The sequence below is a fragment of the Magallana gigas genome, chromosome 10 (genome assembly GCF_963853765.1).
Source record: "Magallana gigas chromosome 10, xbMagGiga1.1, whole genome shotgun sequence".
NCBI lineage: Eukaryota > Metazoa > Mollusca > Bivalvia > Ostreida > Ostreidae > Magallana > Magallana gigas.
In genome coordinates, this window is record NC_088862.1 from 17,974,483 (window position 1) to 17,994,641 (window position 20,159).

At 33.8% G+C, this 20,159-nt stretch overlaps 2 protein-coding genes across 3 annotated transcripts; one reads left to right on the forward strand and one right to left on the reverse strand.

The window, feature by feature from the left end:
• Positions 1-720: 720 nt before the first annotated feature.
• On the reverse strand, positions 721-7,418 carry LOC105330026 (DNA ligase 1). 2 transcript variants are annotated; one of them, XM_066072715.1, is made up of 11 exons: positions 6,974-7,418; positions 6,496-6,696; positions 4,256-4,428; positions 4,061-4,117; positions 3,784-3,905; positions 3,033-3,337; positions 2,549-2,604; positions 2,453-2,503; positions 1,986-2,080; positions 1,636-1,724; positions 721-1,222 (listed from the first exon to the last, which is right to left on the reverse strand). In XM_066072715.1, exons 1-11 carry the CDS (start codon positions 7,328-7,330, stop codon positions 1,136-1,138), a joined length of 1,593 nt encoding a protein of 530 aa, XP_065928787.1. In that variant the 5' UTR covers positions 7,331-7,418; the 3' UTR covers positions 721-1,135. The 2 variants fall into 2 exon arrangements, with proteins under 2 accessions (XP_065928787.1, XP_065928786.1); XM_066072714.1 differs by having other exon boundaries at positions 725-1,222; positions 2,453-2,604.
• A 174-nt stretch (positions 7,419-7,592) lies between these two features.
• On the forward strand, positions 7,593-18,694 carry LOC105330036 (SWI/SNF-related matrix-associated actin-dependent regulator of chromatin subfamily A-like protein 1). Its single transcript, XM_034452973.2, has 17 exons — positions 7,593-7,665; positions 7,944-8,659; positions 9,395-9,445; positions 9,976-10,159; positions 10,653-10,803; positions 12,620-12,781; positions 13,057-13,122; positions 13,410-13,547; positions 13,641-13,720; positions 14,444-14,576; positions 14,895-14,965; positions 15,518-15,617; positions 15,771-15,956; positions 16,257-16,357; positions 17,068-17,155; positions 17,799-17,973; positions 18,444-18,694. The coding sequence occupies exons 2-17, from the start codon at positions 8,050-8,052 to the stop codon at positions 18,659-18,661; spliced, it is 2,514 nt and encodes an 837-aa protein (XP_034308864.2). The 5' UTR covers positions 7,593-7,665; positions 7,944-8,049; the 3' UTR covers positions 18,662-18,694.
• The last annotated feature ends 1,465 nt before the right edge of the window (positions 18,695-20,159 follow it).

Below are 20,159 nucleotides of genomic sequence, written 5' to 3' on the forward strand. Positions count from 1 at the left end.
ATCGGGACTCAAAGAACTATGACAACCCTAACAATCCTATATTTTTCGATGTTAGAAGTCCGACCCATTTACTAGTACGTGCATGCCATATGCACGAGCCTAGTTGACAACCCAAGGCCAGTCTCTCATACGATGATGCACGAGAGTAGTCCCAAAATACCGTAGACAAGCAGCCTTACATATTTAATATCTAAAGTAACAGAAAAAATGAAATTTTTAAAATAAAAACAACAGTTAATTAAATTACGGGAACAGCGAAAATATCAAATATTGTGCGAGATTAAAGTGAGGAAATAATGACATTTTAGATAATAAATTGATATTGCTTGTTAAAATTCCAAATGACAGAAAATAGGAATAAACAGAACAGCTTTATAAAGCACATCTATTTTTATTTCTATACATGTAACTAGAACATGTAAGACTAATAAAAGCACCTGATTAAAACAACGTACAAATTGCGCTAAAGAGTATCAAAACAGCTGCTTTTAATCAGATTGACAATATAATTATGACTTACAAGTGCATGAGAAATTTAAAAATGAAAAAAAAAAACATTTTAAATAAACTGTACATCATGAACATTGAACAGTGAACATTCTCAACAACTGCAGTTGAAGAAAGGTTATAAAAAATGTAAAATTTATCAAACAGCTACAGATAAAAAATTAATATTAATAAATATATAATAAATAACAATCTAATATCTAAAAGAATCATAACTATTTAATCTTATTTTGGAAAGAAACTAGACTTCTTTTGGCAAATCTTTAAAATAAATAAAATATACAAATACATGTAAAAATTGATAAAAAATCATAATTTTACATGTAGGACAAGCCTAGAAAAATGTTTAATCTAAACCATCATATCCATCTCTATTCTACACATGAATTAAATCTAAAATTAAACCTAACTTTAATAGTAAATTTTAGACAAACATAGCATGGTTGTATACATGTATCATAATGCTTTTATTAGTTAAAATATGCTGCCTTAAATACAACTACATGTACACTTTCCTTTTGTTTCTTATCTGAATTGGGATTTAAAAACAAAATAACAAGTTGATGTAGTTATAGAATCATTCTAAAATGCAGTGGACATTCAATATGATACAATTTTCTATCCCGGTTTATGTACCGGGATAGAAATAATCTGGGTCCTGTAGCTCTTTCTTGAAGATTGATTTATACAGGAACTCTTCTGAGACAACCGATATCTGTAAATTTATACAAAGAGGTGTGTTTTTTAGAATGACAATTTCTCTCATAAGACAACAACAGTACACCTTTTGTAGAACCATTTTTTTAACAAGAGCTTGGATTTTGGGTACTTGAGTCAAACGGCAATGTGACGTAGGCCTGTCTATTTCCTTGTAGGCTACTCGGCCATTGCTCTTTGAAATCAACAAGATTTGTCTGGCTTTTGAACGAAGACTACGCAATCGGTGTATATTTCGCTTGAAACCATTGTCATTTTAACTTGTTTTGTCGCAAGAAATAGATCGTTACATCCTACTGAAAACCCAAAGTCTTGTTAAAATGGTTCTAAGTATAAACCTTTTGACACAATGAAATCTGATCACTTATAATATATGATTTACAGAGTAAGCAGTGGTAAAAAACAACTAACGCTTTTCTCCTCAGCCTTCCTGAATTTGGCAGTTGGTTCATCTACACTTCCTAACGAAGCCACACAAAGATTGAAATTACCAGGAGTTCCTGTAAAATAAACAAAGTCTAATCATATTCCACCTGGTAGTGGAGCTTATGATTCAACAACTGTAATTGTAAGATATTGTGACACTCAGACCAGTTCAATCACCAAAACCATCTAGGTGGCTCAGTTGGTAGAGCGCCTGACTAGATCGAGAGTCAAAGTACCAGAGTTCAAATCCCAGTCTGATATATCGGTATTTCTCCCATCCAATTACAATTTCTTACATGTCAATTCTATCCAAAGTTTCAGCACTACTAAATTACCTATAGCGCCTCCATGCTTTACTACAAGGTCTGTCATTTCTTTCTGGGTGAGGCAGAATGATCCAGTAAATAGCATTCTTTGGGTTTTGAAGACTCTGATACATGTAAAAACAAATCTATTAATTAATAAGGGTTCAATGTATATTTTTTTATTTCATGAAATCAGAAATCATATGATTATATGAAACAAAAATTCAATTCAATAGTTTATTGCATCACCATGTAGGCATACAGTCAGAATGAAATCAAATGACAAACAAAAGAATATTATAACATAAAGGCTATAGCAAGCAAGACAATTTTATACAATTTTTCATAGTCCCTGAATAGAACCAGACAAAAAATAACTAATATACTTGAACATTGAGTTTGATTTTTGACAACTATTTTGTAATTAACCAAATAAGAATGTTTAGTGAATTTGTTGAATTATGAAAATGCTATGTTACATGTAATTATTCTCTTACTTGGTTTTGGCTGCTGCAGTAGCTTTGTCACATTTATCTTGGACACTGAGCTCATCATATTCATCATCATCTTCATCATCATCATTATCATTATCATCATCATCTTCATCATCATCACCATCATCATCTTTGCTGTTCACTCCTTTTTCTTTCTGATTTTGTTAAAACATGCATAATTATATTATAAAGACATTTTTTATAGTGATCTCTATTGACAACACTAATTCAAAACAAAATTGCATCACAATACATGTACAATTATTAGATGTTATAGTCTTCAAAAGTATCAATGCTTTTGTGGAAAGATGTATTTAATCATATGGAATACAAAAACTATTGAAAATAAATTTTATAGCAAATTAAATACGATTTTTTAAAAATATTTTTTTTTTAAAGCAAAGGGGGACAACTCTTCCAAAAAAAATTATGACCAAGTATACAGAGTATTAAGCCTATACACATCTGTTATGCCTCCAGATTCTTTGAATCTGGTGCTATTATGGATCGGATACCTTAACATTAAAAAAAACCCACAATGTATTAATCTTTAAATAGCCTTGAATATACAATAATAACTTACACTAGTACCATACTTAAATTCTCCAGTGTGTATTTTGTAGTGAACTACATAACATGGCAGAATATGGTAGGAGTTGAAAATGACCAGCTCTTTTTTGTCGGGAGACGTGTGGGAGTCGCATCCCTTGGACAGCGGAGCTCCGTGAATCAGCTTCTTGCAATGGAACACTTTCCCGGGAAGAACCTGACACAGCAAGAGTTTGTCCGCTCCTTTGATATATCCCATGCAGTAGTCTGGGAACTCACTGAAATACACGCCCTTCCCGTACCAGCCCGTATCTGTAGCATGCTTAAATCCTTTCTCTCCTGGTGAAAGAGAGTTGTTGTATGAATGAAATATAAATCATATATTCTACAATATTTAAATTTGCAAATCTCTACTGGTAATATAGATTTTAGCCCCTTTCTCTACCGACCAACCCACCCCCCACCCCAAATCGCCTCCCAAACTTATTTCAAGAATGAAAACCTTGAGCAATATAATCCAACATTTAAAGTCTAACAGGCAGGCACATGCAAAATTAAGTCTTAAATATTGCAACTTTTTCAAAAGATTTTTTGCCTATTTTGCCAGCTAGAAGCTGATTGATTTGATGACATTGATTCCATATTCCAATTGTATGATCTCTCAGATGAATAAAATGATATCAATTCTTGATCTTGTATAAAATGACACAGATACAGACAAGGAAGGGAATGAACTGATTGACCTTAAACAATGAGCTCACAATATCATATTTTAATAAGTGTACCAGGCACTTTGAATCCAGTTTCACAAATTTTGGTGATATTTTCTACTTTGGTTCCGTGGAAGGCGAGGACAGGATAAGATAACTCCTCTCCTCTCATTTTCTTGAGGTCTTCTTTCCCCTGCCTGAAAATATTTCTTGATAATCAAAATTGTTACACATAATTATATTGCAGAATATAAAAGTACTTAATTGCTTTGTCAATCACAAAAAAAATTTATTCAACTTCAAATCTTAAATATTGTGTTACATTTACATATAAAACATGATCTTTTCTTACTTGAATTGGGCCATTAGTTCTGGGTTGACAACATATTCGACCGCTTTTATGGTGTAACTGAAAGAAAACCAGAATTGCTAATGCCTTACAATAATGAGAAAACATGAATATCAAGAGACTGAAATACATTGGTCTGACTACAATACAAGAACCCAGTATGGAAGACTTATGGCATATGACAAAATTTACACATACTGGCTGTTAGTTCCACTCAGAAGACGGTAAAACTGGGACTCCGCCAATCGGAAATGCGTCTGCTCAGCCGATCCCTCTTTGTGATTTCTCTCCGCCATCAATTTGAAATACACAGTCTTGGTCCCCTCAAGGGCCTCCTTCTCTCCCTCAACCAATAACAGGCCAGAGGATACCTACAATTTATATCATTGGTTATAACATCATAACAGCTCAGAAAATACCTGCAATGTACAACATCAATTGTCTTAAAATGTTATAATTAAGGTTCAAATGACATCCATAATATATTGTACAGTAAAACATGCTTATACCGAGCGCAGCGAGAGGCGTGCAAAGCCCAGCGAGGATTAATGGTAACACGTATATATATAAGAAAATCAGTGAAAAATGAAAGTTGAATCAGGGGTACTAAGGCCAAAAAAATTTTCTTCCAGCCATGGGCGCCGCCATATTGGCAGCCATTTTGTTTTTTAAAAAAAGTTAGTTCGATCATTGATTGACTGGTACTTATCGATGTTTATTGCCCCTAAACTCGATTAAAATTTTCTGGTGTTTCAATAAAAGGTAATTTGAAATAAAAGAAATAATAGAGGACACCAGATAAGTTTCAATAGTGCTTCAATCAAGAAACACGACTAGTTCTATGTATATCTTATCAAATTATCAGATGGAAAATAAAAACATTAACATCAAGGAACTGATCTTTTAGATACTGAATAAAGTATTCAATTTTATTACCGCGTTATTTATATGAATTAAATTGATAAACAATGAAAGAAGAAATTTTAAAAAAGTTCGGAATAACGTAACTCTCTTCGGCTATTTCCGAAGACAAAACTTGAACGTTTTATGTCTGAAACATGACGTCATAATGTAGTCTGAGCATGCGACATTTAGTTAAACTTTGGCTAATGATTTGAGTAGGCAACCAGGCGGATCCTACTGTGTGCGTTTCAAATTAATTTTGTTCTACAAAAATCAAACTGCTTTGTGTTACATCTGCGCTCGGTCCAATGGTCACACCGTTTACATATTAACAAAGTGCCAGGGAGTGGAGATTTTTCTTCGCAATAAGCCTGATTTGTTATATCCATCAAGTTTACAACAGGAAATTAAGTCACGGGGAATTAAAATCACTTCGCTGTAAGCATCAATTCATTACAAGCAAGTTCACTATAACCATGTTTTACTGTATAATGTCATTATGTCATAACTGTAAAGATAATATTTCCTAGATATTAAATGTACTTATCTTAAGTTATCTAGAATTTCATACTGTGTTTGAATAATGGGAAATTTTTCCAACTTATGACATGATTATTTCACTAATAGTCCTTCCAGAATAAAATTATTACACTTGTAATGTATAACCATGATAACTGTAAATCATGAATTAAAATTTGTTTCACGTCACAAGTATTTATTAAGACACATCTATGATTTATCAAACTTGAAACTTTATTCCAGGAGAGTACATTGTGTCTATTGAAACATGTGAAACAAGCATTCTGAGAGTATTGCATAAGCAATACACGTCCCCTACCGGTAACCCCTTTGATTGAGAATGGCAAAAGTTTGAGACCCTGTATATTAAATATCCCCTATCATAAATGTAGTAATTGTATAGTATGAAATTATGAAAAATGATTATAATAAACAGCAAACAATCTCAAAAATCCATTAAAAAAATACATATTTGAAGCAAAGCAAACACAGAAGTCTAGTCTATTATTCAACAGCCCAAACCCGATAACGAACCTGATTGTAATAATAATAATGATAAAACCCTGCCGTTAAAATTTACACAATACTTGACACCATTTTACAGAACTTATTTGTTTGTTATTAGAAATGATAAATGTAATAATACAAATAATGCACGATATTATTTATTATTTTACTGACCACATAATGTCCTCGTTCATTTAGTACACACTTAGCCCGATAACGAACCCGATCATTAAAAAAATTGGAGTGAAAAAAATTAAATTTCTGGAAATTGTGTTGACCAGACGCTACAAAAGTATAAACTTGGTCTGCTGTTTGATATTTTTAAGCTGCTCAGCAAGTTTCACATCATTCGTCAAACGCATGCAGAAAAAAACAACGGAAAACTGAAGTGGGACAGACAGATGGACGGACAGACAGACGGACTGACGGACGCAGAGGAAAGCTATAGTCCCCTCCGGTGAAACCGGTAGGGGACTAATAAAAGATAGTGATGGAGAGAAAATAGATACTTGATGCTGCATCTTCTCTAACTCCTTCTCCTTCTCTTTCACTTTGTCCTGAGTTTCTTTGAGTTCATCCTGTAACTTTTGTTTTGCTTCAAATGCTTGTTTGATCAACTCTTTTCTCTCTGCCTCGGACATTTGTGAGTATTTTTTCACCAATGACATTCCCCTTTTCAAAATGTCCTCAGCTTTTCCTTTGGGTTTCTTCTATAATGTTGATAAATTCTTTTGAATATCAAATAACATTTCACAAGGTACATGCATATGTGAATAACAGAGAACTGAGCAAACATTTGAGATTGTATTTCTGAAAAATAATTGCAAAATATTCCACACAAATATAAGCATGCAAGGACATCGTTGGATTTGCATGTACATCATTTATTTAGCATGTCTAGAATTCGTGAATATTTTAATTTTTTTTTATTTAAAGCCCCCCTATTGCACCTTAACTATCCTTCTAACACAAAAAAGTTTAAGGTACCTTATCCTTCTCGTCATCAGAGTCTATGGGGTCGGTATCACTCCCACTGCCAGTCGTCACCTTCTTTACCACAGCTGTGGGATGTGAAAATTCGGCAAAATGCAGCAGATTTTTGCGGAAACAACTTGCTCCATATTTACAAGGTGGCAGATTTTTGCCATCTGGCAGACTAGGTTTGGTTTTGGTTTTGGCTCTCTTAGTCGAGTCGTTACTGTCTGATGTCGATGCAGTGTCAGTCGTTTGTTTTGGAGGATGTAGAAATTCTTTAAAATGCTCGGGGTTTTTCCTGTAGCAGCGAGCTCCGTAAGGACATGTAGGTAACGTGGAAGCTTTGGCTTTCTTTGCTGGACTCGCCATTTCTTCTGTTCCGTGTATGCAGTAAAAACTTTTTCATATAGATCTAGTAATAATGGTTTCTATTTTGTTTTAATTATTTTATGTAGGCGTACGTATAATGATTCGTTTGGGGGAATGAAGAGAATAGTCGTTTCATCTGTTTTGTTATAAAGGCAAAGCATATGTTCATTTGATCAATTGAAGAATATAAATTTAAGAAATAAATGGCACTGAATTACATATTTTTGTGACATTGACGATTTTTAAAAAACTAGAATAATTCAATGTACAAGTTGTCTAGAACCTCTTTGAAAAAAGTCGCGAAATTTTGAATATAGAAAGTAGACGTTTAAAATGTGAGTTTTGTCATGAGTTAAATGTTCTGTGAAGCTAAAATTAATTTATATCCCACCTTTCTCTAAATTTTAAATAAAATTTATGGAAAAATTTATGGAAAAATTCATGTTAATTCATTCAAATGCTGTATTTATACGGTACCCGTATTTATATGTATGCAATCATGCATGCAAAATTATACAGCTGTTGTACAATAAGAATGCAATTATGTCCGTTTAGAATTCAAAAAAATAATCAAGATTAATCATAGTTATAGTTTTTTTGTTTCGTAATTTAGATATGTTTCTGCCTTGAAGTTAAAGGAAACTATTGGACATGAACATGATGAATTTCCTGTTTGTGTGTATTTGTTATGATTTGGAGTCAAATGACTGATAAAGACAATGTCAGCTTTAACTGAGGAACAAAAAAGAAGGATTGAAGAGAATAAGAGAAAAGCTCTAGCAAAGCGAGCACAGAAATTAAGTCCAGTGAAAAGCAGCGGTGATATACAGAAACAACAGATTGAAGAAAATAGGCTGAAAGCACTCGCTCTCAGAGCAGAAAAACCGTCGAAGGTCTCAGAGCCATCACAGGCACATTATAGCAAGCCACAAACAGATAGCAGGAGTTTGATAAACCAGATTAACAAAACTTCCAATGCTGTTGTTACAGGCAAAAACACATTTAGTAATAATGGCCCAGGTAATAGTTCTTTTAAAACAAGTACAACAGGAGACACACATAACAACAAAAGAAATGGAGTAAGTTCTGGTTCCAGTTATAAAACACAAACTTTGAATAAACCTGCACCGCAGCAATCAGTGAACGGGGCAGAGTCTAATGTAGCTAAGATTGCGGAGTCAATAGCAACCTCTGGTCCATCACAGAGCACCCTGGGGGGAGGGACTACGGCGAAGTGTCTGCTGATCTCCAGGGAGAGGTTCGAAGTCACATCTGGATACTTTCCTCCACTTGTTGACTTGTTTAAAACCATGGCAACTAAAAAGTATGGTACGTATCATGAGTTATGCACATGCACGTACACAAACGCAGACTCGGACATGTTGGAGACAGTTGTCAAAATGCATGTTTATACTTTTGACGTTTTGTGCTTAAGTATGATATACATGTATCTTCCTGTAAAAGTAATATTATTTGAATATGTAAATCTTCTAATACTGTGGAATTATTTTTATTCGTGGGGGTCAACATTGGTGTCTAGCCAAGATTGTCCTGGTTCATTGGGACATAATTTTGTTGGTGGTATACTAGGTATACCTTTAATAAATATTAAACAAAGGATTGTATATATACATTCATGGCTTCATATATTTGTGAGCAAAGGTTACCAGTGAAAGCCAATGAACATTGGTCCGGCACTGTGACAAACAATGGTGATTCCACAGTATGCTAAACAAACAAACCTTAATTGGCAATTAGTTGCATATATACAATAAATTAAAAGTGCATTTGTTTATTGTAATGTGTAAACTTGCCTCAGACTTTGTGTCTGACCTGCTTACTATTTCTACACAATTATTTGGATCATGCATAACACACTACATAAAATTAAGATATGGCTGATGAGATGAAACTTATTAATTAAAAAGAAAATGTCAATAGAATTCAGTCTGCTTAATGTTTGAATTAGTTATTAATGTTGTGCACTTTGTAGATATATTAATTGTATCATGAAGTTAGATCCCATTCTTGTCCAGTAATTCCAGTTTACATTGAATATTACAGATGCTGTCACCAAAAAATGGTCCTTTAAATTGGAAGAGTATCAGAAATTGGGTAAGAATGGCTTTTACCGTTAATTATCTCTCGATCTTACAAGTACTAGATATATGTTACAATTTTTATAGTTTATACTTCTATGTTATTTATAAACTGCATTGTGTAACATATTTTCATATTTGGTTTATATATTTTTAACAGTAATACACATGTAGTTCCTTGTAGTGTTTACTAAATATAGTAAAATGTTATGTAATATTTAATTCTGTACTTTAAATTCCTACTCATAATGAATGATATTATGAATTGAAAATTTCTATAATATTTTGGTAAAGGTTTATCTTGCATACTCAGAAACCGTGTTAAACCTTTCCCAAATTAGATTTTTTGGCCATAGAATGACTATCTAGTTTTTTAAGGACTGCTGTATATTGTAAAAGTCTAAATATCAGTAAAACCAGGCAATTGATATTTTGATAACCCCATTTTCTACCAACTGCTGGTACAATTTATTTCTAAAAATTTTGTGATTATTTTACACTTTGAAAAGGGGAATAATTCAATTATAAATACAACTCCTTGTGTAGTTTCGGCAATGAGAGCCATGAGTCCACAGGTTCGACTGGTGCCCTTCCCACAAGCTGTTCTCTCGACCTTCCAACAGCAGCTGAAGGGGGTGTATCCCGACAAGGAGATCCCCACTGCTGACCTCAGTCACCTGGATGCCAGTCTGGTCAACTCTCTGCTGCCATTCCAGAGGGTCGGAGTCAAGTAAGCAGTTGGGACAAAGAATATGAGTGTGTGTATTAGAAATAATGGAAGGTTGGGTGGGAATACATGGAAATTAAGGGTTAAAAAGTAACATAAAGAGATGGATGTGTGTATTCATGTCACGGAACCATTATTGTAAATGTAATCACAAAAAAAATCCTTTTTTATCTAAACAGTTTAAATAGTCTGAATTAGTGCAAATTTTGCATCTGCTATAGTCTTACGAATTAGAATATGATTGAAATTTGAATTAGAAATACAATATATGTAATTACAAATATTGTGGTTACAATTCTTGGATAGGAACCCAGTAATTTTCAAGCTAAATAAGCTTTTATATTTTACATAGCTAGTTATCTCTTCATTAGCAATAGCAGAATAGAAATGTGAAAAACAAAATTCATTGATGAATATATAAATTGTTTGACTAAGTCTTGTACTAATTGTTCTTAATGGAATATTAATAAAGAAAAAAATACTTTTATCTTTGTAGTTTTGGAGTACACAAGAATGGTCGCATTTTGTTGGCAGATGACATGGGTCTTGGTAAAACAATACAGGCAATTTGTCTGGCCTGTTACTATAGAAACGAGTGGCCCCTCCTCATTGTCGTTCCTTCCTCTGTCAGATTTGATTGGGCGCAGGTAACTACTTAATATTCATACTTTGTTGGGGGGGAGGGCTTTTGGGGTGGATTAGATTAATATTACTTGAGCAATTCACAGATTTTGTTTTAAAATGTATCATTTTCCCCCAAATTATATTCCCACAAATGTTGAAACAGAGCTTTTATTTTGGTGTAAAGCTTAACAGGGGGAAAAATCATAAATTTTGATTCATTGCAGGCTTGGGGTAATGCTAAATGTAATGGTAATGCATTGCAATGCATTACATGTTTTCAAAGTAATGCTAGTAATGTGTAATGCCACAAAATTAGCATTACAAGTAATGGTAATGTAATTCATTACTTTCCAAAATCTAGTGTAATGCTGGCATTACATGGCATTACTTTGCATTACTATTCATATTTATGCATGTTCACTTTAAAACATGATGAATAAATGAATAGTTGAAATTGAATTTGATTGAATTTATTTTTAAAGAAGAAAGAAATAATTCTTGAGATAAAAATGTTTTAATTGTACATGTATTATTAGAAAAGTTTTTTTAAAATTCATTTTTGAATTGTTAATATTATTAAAGATAACAGCACAATTTCATAACATTTTTAAGAGTGTTGTTATTAATAGTTTTTAATCATTTAAACAATTTACTCCAATTAGTTGTAACTTCAATAAGAAATGTGTCAACAACACACTATGCCCCCAGGATAATCTAAGTATCAAAACAATCTATTGTTATAGGAAGTGCTAAACACCCCAACCCCCTTCCCTTTGCTATGTCACAATAGAATAGGTGACAGACATGCACCTTTAAAAGCAAAATGAATGCACTGTCCATCCATGATGAAAATCAATATCACTTCCAATATTATAACCCATTTGAAAATAAACTTATTTCTCTCTCTCTCTCTCTCTCTCTCTCTCTCTCTCTCTCTCTCTCTCTCTCTCTCTCTCTTGTATATTAATTACACTGTACATTAGTTTGGACTGATAGAAAATACAAGACTCATGTATTTAATTTATTATTGCACATAATATATCCTAAGATAAAGATCGTCAAACAGTATTTTCCAGTCCAAGCTTCGACTGCTCCTGTAAAACATTTATTTAGTATAGCCCAGAAGATGGATGCAGTTAAAAGATGAACCCTTTGAAACTTTGATCATAAAGTGCAACAGCAATCTTTTGTCTTAAAGTGTCCTCAGTAGAAAGAAATATCATTAAGAAATATAACTGGGAAAAACCATCTGTTTATAAATTAATAGAATTAAGTGTCCAAAATTATAAAGATCGATTTGTGTAATCTGGGGATATATCTATATTAAGCTTTTAAAAACCGCAACATTAATCCATAAATTGTTTTTTGTTACGCATGTAATTCTGTGTCTCTATTTCGTATCTGGTGTTGTATCATGCCAAATGTCTATAAATATCATTTTACATATGTAATATGTTGTTGATAATGCCACAAGATTATTATATATTGAGCAAATAATGACTCTTGTTTAGTCATTGAATTTGAACCTGATACTGAGCATGAAGCTGTAGATACATGGATGTTAAAGAGTGTTTTATATTTGAAACATTTGCAAAAACTCTTTATTAGCTTTACTTTTTTAAAACAAAGTAATGGTAATGGTAATGCATTACTTTACTCATGTAATGGTAATGTAATGCATTACTTCAAGAAATTCAAGTAATGGTAATAGTAATTTAATGCCCTATTTCATGAAGTAATGGTAATGTAATGCATTACTTTACAATGTAATTCGCCCCAAGCCTGATTCATTGCACCATAGACTTTGTACAGTTAATTTCATTGGTTTGATGCCTACAGCAACTCCAGAGATGGGTACCAAGTCTGGACCCACAGGAAGTTTATGTCGCCTTGTCAGGGAAGTGTAGCTTGTCTGGTCACAAGGTCTGTATCCTTAGTTATGACCTGATGGCCAAGAAGTCCAAAGACTTATTGGAAAGGAACTTCAATGTTGTCATAATGGTATGGAAATGTATTCAGTAGATGAGATAATAAATGCAAGTACTGTACAGTTCATGTAATTGTACTTGTACTTGTGCATTAATAAATGTATCTAATGTCAAGCAAGTTTGCACTTTGAAAATGCATAATTCCTTTGAATCTTGATCCTCAGTTTAATTTTCAACTTACTTAATAACGTTTGTGTTATACATGTAATTTTATGAGTTAATGTTCTATGTATTATTTAAATTCTCATTTTAATCATTCAATTTCTGATCAATATTATTTTCTTATAGGATGAATGTCATTTGTTGAAAAATTTCAAAACTGCTCGATGTAAAGCCGCTATGCCAATTCTAAAGGTAAGAGGACATGGCAAAAGTACCTTGAAGTTCATAAAAATTACTATTAAGGTGGTATGTTCATCTGCTAAGGGAGCTAACTCTCAATGATTACGGTATTTATATAAATATATTCTAAAGAATAGTTCTAACTTATTTTCTTTATGGTAACTCCATTGTTATGCTAGATTACCATGCATTTTTATCTAAGCAATTTTTTAGAGAGTAAAGAAGGATGTTGCACTTCATTGTAACATTTATATGAATATCAATTCAGTTTTTAAAACTAATGGTCAGTGTTGTTGTAGGCTGCCAAGCGTGTGATTCTGTTGAGCGGGACCCCGGCCCTGTCCCGCCCCCAGGAGCTGTACACCCAGATCTGTGCCGTCAAACCCTACATGTTCCAGTACCAAGACTTCGGGGTCCGCTACTGTGACGGTAAGAAGGTGAGTTTACAACAGAAACATATGATTTTATCTTGGTTTCTACTAGATAGGTGATCCTAATGCTTATTGTTGTGTGTTTTACCATTTGAACAGAATCCCTGGGGATGGGATTTTTCGGGATCATCCAACATGGAGGAGCTTCAGATCCTTCTAGAGGAGAGCATTATGATAAGGTTTGTTACACCCATATAGATTTTCTGGTAATTCATCAGGTTTTTTAAGGAACCAGAGTCATAGACTTTCTGAGTACCCTTACCTACATTGTACATATTTTCATTCTAGCAAAAACAATACATCTTCATACTTTCTGTAAAAATAAAAATGGGGGGATATTTGTTTGCACCTGTTGGTTGGGGGTTACTCTATTGGTTGGTAGATCAAGTGTTGTCCACTTGATATATTAATAATCCTTTGCTGTGGTCCCAACATTTGACAAAATTCAATAGCATACAATGTATGTTCAAAGGGAAACAAGCTTACTTGCAGTGGTAAAGATACAAATGTAGACAACACTTTGCATATTCAAATGCTGGTATCTTATATTATCTCGTAGGATAAGTCAAGAAAAAAGCATTTGATTTATTTAAAGAAAGTGTCGACTTTTTCTTCAAAAAGTCCATTATTGTATATAAGGTATGATGCATTGTTAAAGAAACAGTGATTACTGTGGTTTCATCAATATTCGTTGAATACCAATTTTCGTGGATTTCGTTGTTAAGTTGATACACAAAATTAAATGTTCATTGAAGTGCAGTTTCTATTAATATTTTGTATTGATAGGGTCACTGGCCTCGAATTCACATATCCTTGAAACTGTGATTTTCACTTTATCCACGAAAACTGATAACCTTGAATATTAATGAAATCACAGTAATGTGTATTGTAAATGTTTGTAGGAGACTGAAGAAAGAAGTGATAACACAGCTCCCAGACAAGGTCCGACAGATGGTACTGTTAGACCCAGGGCTGATCAAGACCACTAAGGAGATGGAGCTGCAGAGCAAGACAATGGAGCTCAAGTCCCTCAAGGTGAAAAATACCATCTGTAATACTTTCAAATTAAAAAAAAAAAAGGAAGAAGCAATTAGGCAAGGCTTCATTAGTTATCAAGGTCTCGTCAAGGGTGTTGCAAATCAATTATCAATACCCGTCAAAAGCACCATTGTTTTGAAGGGTAGTGAGTAGATATAAGAACAGTTAGTGTGATGGTAGATCTAAAAACATGATATCATTCAAGTTTTTGTCTTAATACTAGAAGATAAATAGAATAAGGGATAATGTGTAAGAAATCAAGAACACTCGTCAATCATTTGTTGATCTAAATCTTATTTATGTATGTTGTCACAGGGAATGGAGAGAAGAGGGGCCCTTTTGGAATACTTTCACCACACTGGGGCAGCAAAAGTCAAAGCTATCAAGTAAGCAGAGAAAATTATATACCAATATGCTAGATACAATATGTACATTTTTAGTAGAAAGTATGTATTGGACTTGCTGCTTTGTTTTGCAGGGATAAGTTTTTGATTAATTTTGTAAATAGTATGTTTTGAACTTGTAGGAAGTATGTTTTGGACTTGTAGAGAGTATGTTTTGTTTTGAAGGGAGTATGTTTAGGACTTGTAGGGAGTATGTTTTGTTTTGTTGGGAGTATGTTTAGGACTTGTAGGGAGTATGTTTTGTTTTGTTGGGAGTATGTTTAGGACTTGTAGGGAGTATGTTTTGGACTTGTAGGGAGTATGTTTAGGATTTGTATGGAGTATGTTTTGTTTTTTAGGGAGTATGTTTAGGACTTGTAGGGAGTATGTTTTGTTTTGTTGGGAGTACATTTTTAACTTGTAGGGAGTACATTTTTAACTTGTAGGGAGTATGTTTAGGACTTGTAGGGAGTATGTTTAGGACTTGTAGGGAGTATATTTTGGACTTGTAGGCAGTATGTTTAGGATTTGTATGGAGTATGTTTTGTTTTTTAGGGAGTATGTTTTGGACTTATTGGATTTGGACAGGAAGTTCCTGATCTTTGCTCACCATCAGGAGGTCCTCGATGCTATAGAGGCTGCTGTACAGTCAAAGGTCAGATAAAATGACAAATTAGACAAAGCTTGAAGATAACTTTAAGGCACATTGTCTTTCACAAACTGCCATAAAAATTTGATTTTCAGTTACTTTGCATAATGTAAATGTATAGAAGAGGCAGTTAGACATTATATTTGTTTTTAAAAACAGATAGAGAAAGGATATATAAGGATTGATGGGAAAACAACTCCAGAACAAAGGAATTATTTCTGCAACAAATTCCAGTCCAACGATTCCCTGCGAGTGGCCATTTTGTCAATCTGTGCAGCCAATGCCGGCCTCAATCTGTCTGCTGCCAGTCTGGTGGTGTTTGGGGAGCTGTTCTGGAATCCTGGGGTATGTCATGGTTTTAATTTTTTTCATTTTATATAAAATATTCTCTCATCTTGGAAAGATGTATATATACTGTAGAAGCAGAAATGTTCGTTGAGGATTTAATTTCCTTATTTTTGTTGGCATTATAAAACAACGAAATTGAATCCAAGAGGAATTTTTAACCCAGGTATTAATGATTACAAAGGGTGACGATGTGACAAAATTAAATGCCAACAAAATTTTACTTGGTTTAAAAACAACGAAATTTTGACCCAAAGAAAATTTGTGCTTCTACAGTACATATTTCCATATTTTGTGCAGGTTTTGGTGCAGGCAGAGGATCGCGCCCACAGAATGGGACAGAGGGACATGGTCAATGTCCACTATCTGGTGGCCAGGGGCACTGCTGATGACCATGTGTGGTAAGAGGATAAAGGACAATACAGGCTAATACTGTACAAAACATTATAATTGGCAGTACGATATGTGGCGAAAATTAGTTTTTGAACAAGTTGGCCTGGATTTGAATTAGCGTATCCCTGAATGTGACTATTTTTATACATATTTGCATGACATTTAGCGATGTACTTGATTTAGGGGAAGCAGCATTTGGCCAAAAGCGCTAAATAGAATACACAGCCAAATGCAGTATGTTTACAGTATTACAAGAGAGGAGGATAGGGGACACAATAACACTGTATAGTTGATATATGCATTTCTGATGACCTCTTATGTTAAGGGGACACAGGCCTTCTGTACATTGTATATACAGAGGGGTAAACACACATACTATTTTGTGGTTAGAGGCACTGCTGATGACCATGTGTGGTTAGGGGATACAAAGTACAAAAATATACAAAGGGTAGACACTTTTACTAGATAATGGTATAGCTGTATGGTAAGGATATTCAAAATGCAGGACAAAATAAGAGGGTTACTCACTTCTGCAACTTAGTGGCCAGGGACATTAATGGCCATAAATACATGTATATGGGTGCAGCACATTCTATGATTTTTTTTATCCGTCTGATTTATGCACATGCATGTCAACTAAGGACAATTTTTTGCCAGATGCTGAACATATAAAAGTGAATGTCACAGTCAGGTCTTTCACAGCTGGTCTTTCTTTTAGGCCTCTAGTTCAGAAGAAGCTGGAGGTACTCAGTAAAGCAGGACTCAGTAAGGAGGATTTCTCAGCAGCTGACACCAAAACCATGAAAGTAAGCTGTAGTCTCACAATGCCTCATATAAATGGTAGTGCTGACTTAGTAAGCTGTACATTATTCCAATATATGTGCTTCATCATATGTCAGACAAGTGTAAAGTACGTGTCAAGACATGATGAAAGAAATTACCATTATTCATTGCTGTTTTACATAATTATACATACCGGTACTTGTGTATAAAAAAAAAATACATGTGTTATGAACAGAGGACCCTTGCATGCATCTTACGCATATTTTTATATAGGATCCAATATGACTACATCAACATGATTATACACATGTACTCACTTCAAATTGTAAAGGAAATACATTCACAATACTCACTTAAAACAAATAACATGCTGTGCTTTTATGGTCTTCATATAAATCATACAAAGGCAGAATACATACACCTTCATACTGCAACAGGAATTAATTTGTATTTAATATTTTATTCCAACTAACTTGAACGTAGCGAATCAACATATTTTGTTTAACTATTACAGGTAAGACATTCATTAAAACCTATACATCGTAAAATCCCTTTATAGTTATCACTGTTGATTCCATGTCTTTGTGCACTCTGTTATGTACATACATGTACCTGTATATGACACCTGTACATTTATACTGGCAGTGTGACTGTTCTCTTCTGTAGGACTCCACACAGACCGATTTGATGCAGTACTTTGAGGAAAGCTTCATGGAAGAGAGTTTTGAGGAAGCCTCAGAGACAGAAAATGACCAGACGCAATCCGCAGTTCCAGCAACTTCAAATACGAACTCAAATGGACAGAAACTGACAAATCAGAAGGAACAAGCTTCTAAATTATGTAAGATGCCAATTGTGCGATACCTCCTTTTTTTTGCCAGTTTCATCATCCAAATTCCTACTTCTACAATCTTATTTAATACCAAACAGACCTAAACAAATACAAAATTGCTGACACTTTATTACCTACTTGCTCAGTATTATGACACTTTATTACCAAATTGCTTAGTATTATGTCATGAAAAATTAACCAACAAAAAATATTTCGTGAACTATAAATTACAAAATTCTTTTAGGAATTTGTTGCTTCTCTTCTTGTTAATTCTAAGAGGGCCAGAAGGCAATGGGCAAAATTTTTACACTTGTTACCAAACTTGAAAAGGAATCTGCAGTTTGTTTTCTCTTAAAAAATTAAGTTCATTCCATATTTAATTTAATAATAATTTTGTGATTTTTATATTAGACCAGTTGACAATTGGCTTTTACAAAATAAATAACAAAATTTTTTAAATTATTCTTTGTTCAATTCAGTGTCTGTAAAACCCGTGAAACCAAAAACTGAACAGAGTCTATTCAACTACTTCGGTGCAAAGAAGAACATGTCGGGGTCAGAACAGAGTGGTGCCAGTGACTCTAGAGACAAGGTGGTGCCCCAGACCCTCCTTGAGGGGGTCGAGGCAGAACTGTTCGACGATGACGATTGGCTGGAAGAAATAGAGGAACCTCAGTACAAAAAATCAAAGCGTTAACTTTTTGTTAAATAAAACTTTAAAAACTCAAAACCTTTGCTTCAATCTGTGCATGTTGTAGAACGTCATCAAGAATTGTGTTGAAGGTTAATTGTAAGTTCTTAATTGTTTATCAAATACACTTTGAAATATATGGTGAGTGTAATGAAATGATTAGCCGGTATAGAGCAGCAATGTACTTTTATATCAGAATTCAATTATGTATTTGAATGGCTACGTACCTCTCTTGAGCTTTTTGTGTTATTGAAACATAATGACATTAAAAATCATATAGACCATTTTCTGCATCATTACTGCATGATTGGTCTTTGTCCGTCATCATGCATCACGAGACATGCATCATGTAATAACAATTTTACCTTTTAAACCTCTTGAAAAGTACAAAGCCGATTGTTCCCATTTTTTGGTAGGGCCAACTATGCAAAAAAGGCCAAGGTTTTAAAAATCGACATGATCTCTATTTCCAGACGTATTGAGAAAAAAAACTTAATGCATGTTTATGATGTTCATGAAGTCCTTTACTAAGATGTTATATATATGGTCCCTTGGGTAGGCGTCAGACCCTAGTGTGGGGCCAAAATGGCGAAATAGTTAAAATGTATTCAAAAATCTTAGGAAATCTTTTTCTCTACTTCCACGGCAGAGGGGGATAAACTATATGCATGGTTACGATGTCCATGAAGCCCTCTACAATAATATTCCTTCAACTATTGCCTTCTATTGTGAATGGATGTCTGCAAACGGCAAATAATTAAAGCATGGGTAACAGTCAGAGGAGTCTCAGTAAGGTTTAAACTCCAAAATGAAGCTTAATATGTAAACATGTGACTCCCTAACTGACAGGTCCATCTACGGGCTATGGTACTCAGGTGACTGTAAAGGCCTCTGGGCCTCTTGTTGTCAAGAGTTTCAAACTGGCTCTTTTTTAACAGCCTAGAGTGAGCCTTAGGTATGAAGGGACAGTAAACAACCAATTTCGCAATTAACTTCTAAATTTGCAAGACAGAGACATGTCGTGAAATTATTGTTAAACACTGCAATCTGTCAACGGTGACCATTTGAAATACTGAATTAAATATATATATTAAAATATATATGCACATCTTTAATATATGTACAATTGATCTGCAAAACGACAACTTCCTATCTTGAAAACTGTAGGATGAGTTATCCGTGCACTTTGGTAGCCTCTCGCTATTTCACCATATCAATTACCGGATTTTTTCTTTGGAATACCGGGTTTAAATTTCATGTAAATATGATCATTGAATTCATCACGTACTGCGCGTTAAATTCAATTTGTCTGCACCCTTTGTGTGTTATTGTACGGTAGGAGCGATGGTACCCAGTATATTTTTATAAAAAATCAATGCTTGAACATATCGGTCATCGCATCCTTTGATATGAAATTTTTGTGTTTTTTAAAATAGATCCAAAATAAAGCATTTCCTAAATAACAGTAAATCCTCTTCAGAGAAATTAATTACAAATAAATATT

Excerpts from the sequence above, each read along its gene's own strand:
- LOC105330026 (XM_066072714.1), bottom strand. The coding sequence starts at position 7,330 with ATGGCGAGTCCAGCAAAGAAAGCCAAAGCTTCCACGTTACCTACATGT. Across the intron at positions 4,429-6,495 it reads TAGAGAAGATGCAGCATCAA|GTATCCTCTGGCCTGTTATT; the intron begins GTATCTATTTTC and ends TATAAATTGTAG. Across the intron at positions 3,338-3,783 it reads AACTGGATTCAAAGTGCCTG|GAGAGAAAGGATTTAAGCAT; the intron begins GTACACTTATTA and ends CTCTTTCACCAG.
- LOC105330036 (XM_034452973.2), top strand. The coding sequence starts at position 8,050 with ATGTCAGCTTTAACTGAGGAACAAAAAAGAAGGATTGAAGAGAATAAG. Across the intron at positions 14,966-15,517 it reads GCAAAAGTCAAAGCTATCAA|GGAGTATGTTTTGGACTTAT; the intron begins GTAAGCAGAGAA and ends TTTGTTTTTTAG. Across the intron at positions 17,156-17,798 it reads CTGACACCAAAACCATGAAA|GACTCCACACAGACCGATTT; the intron begins GTAAGCTGTAGT and ends TCTCTTCTGTAG.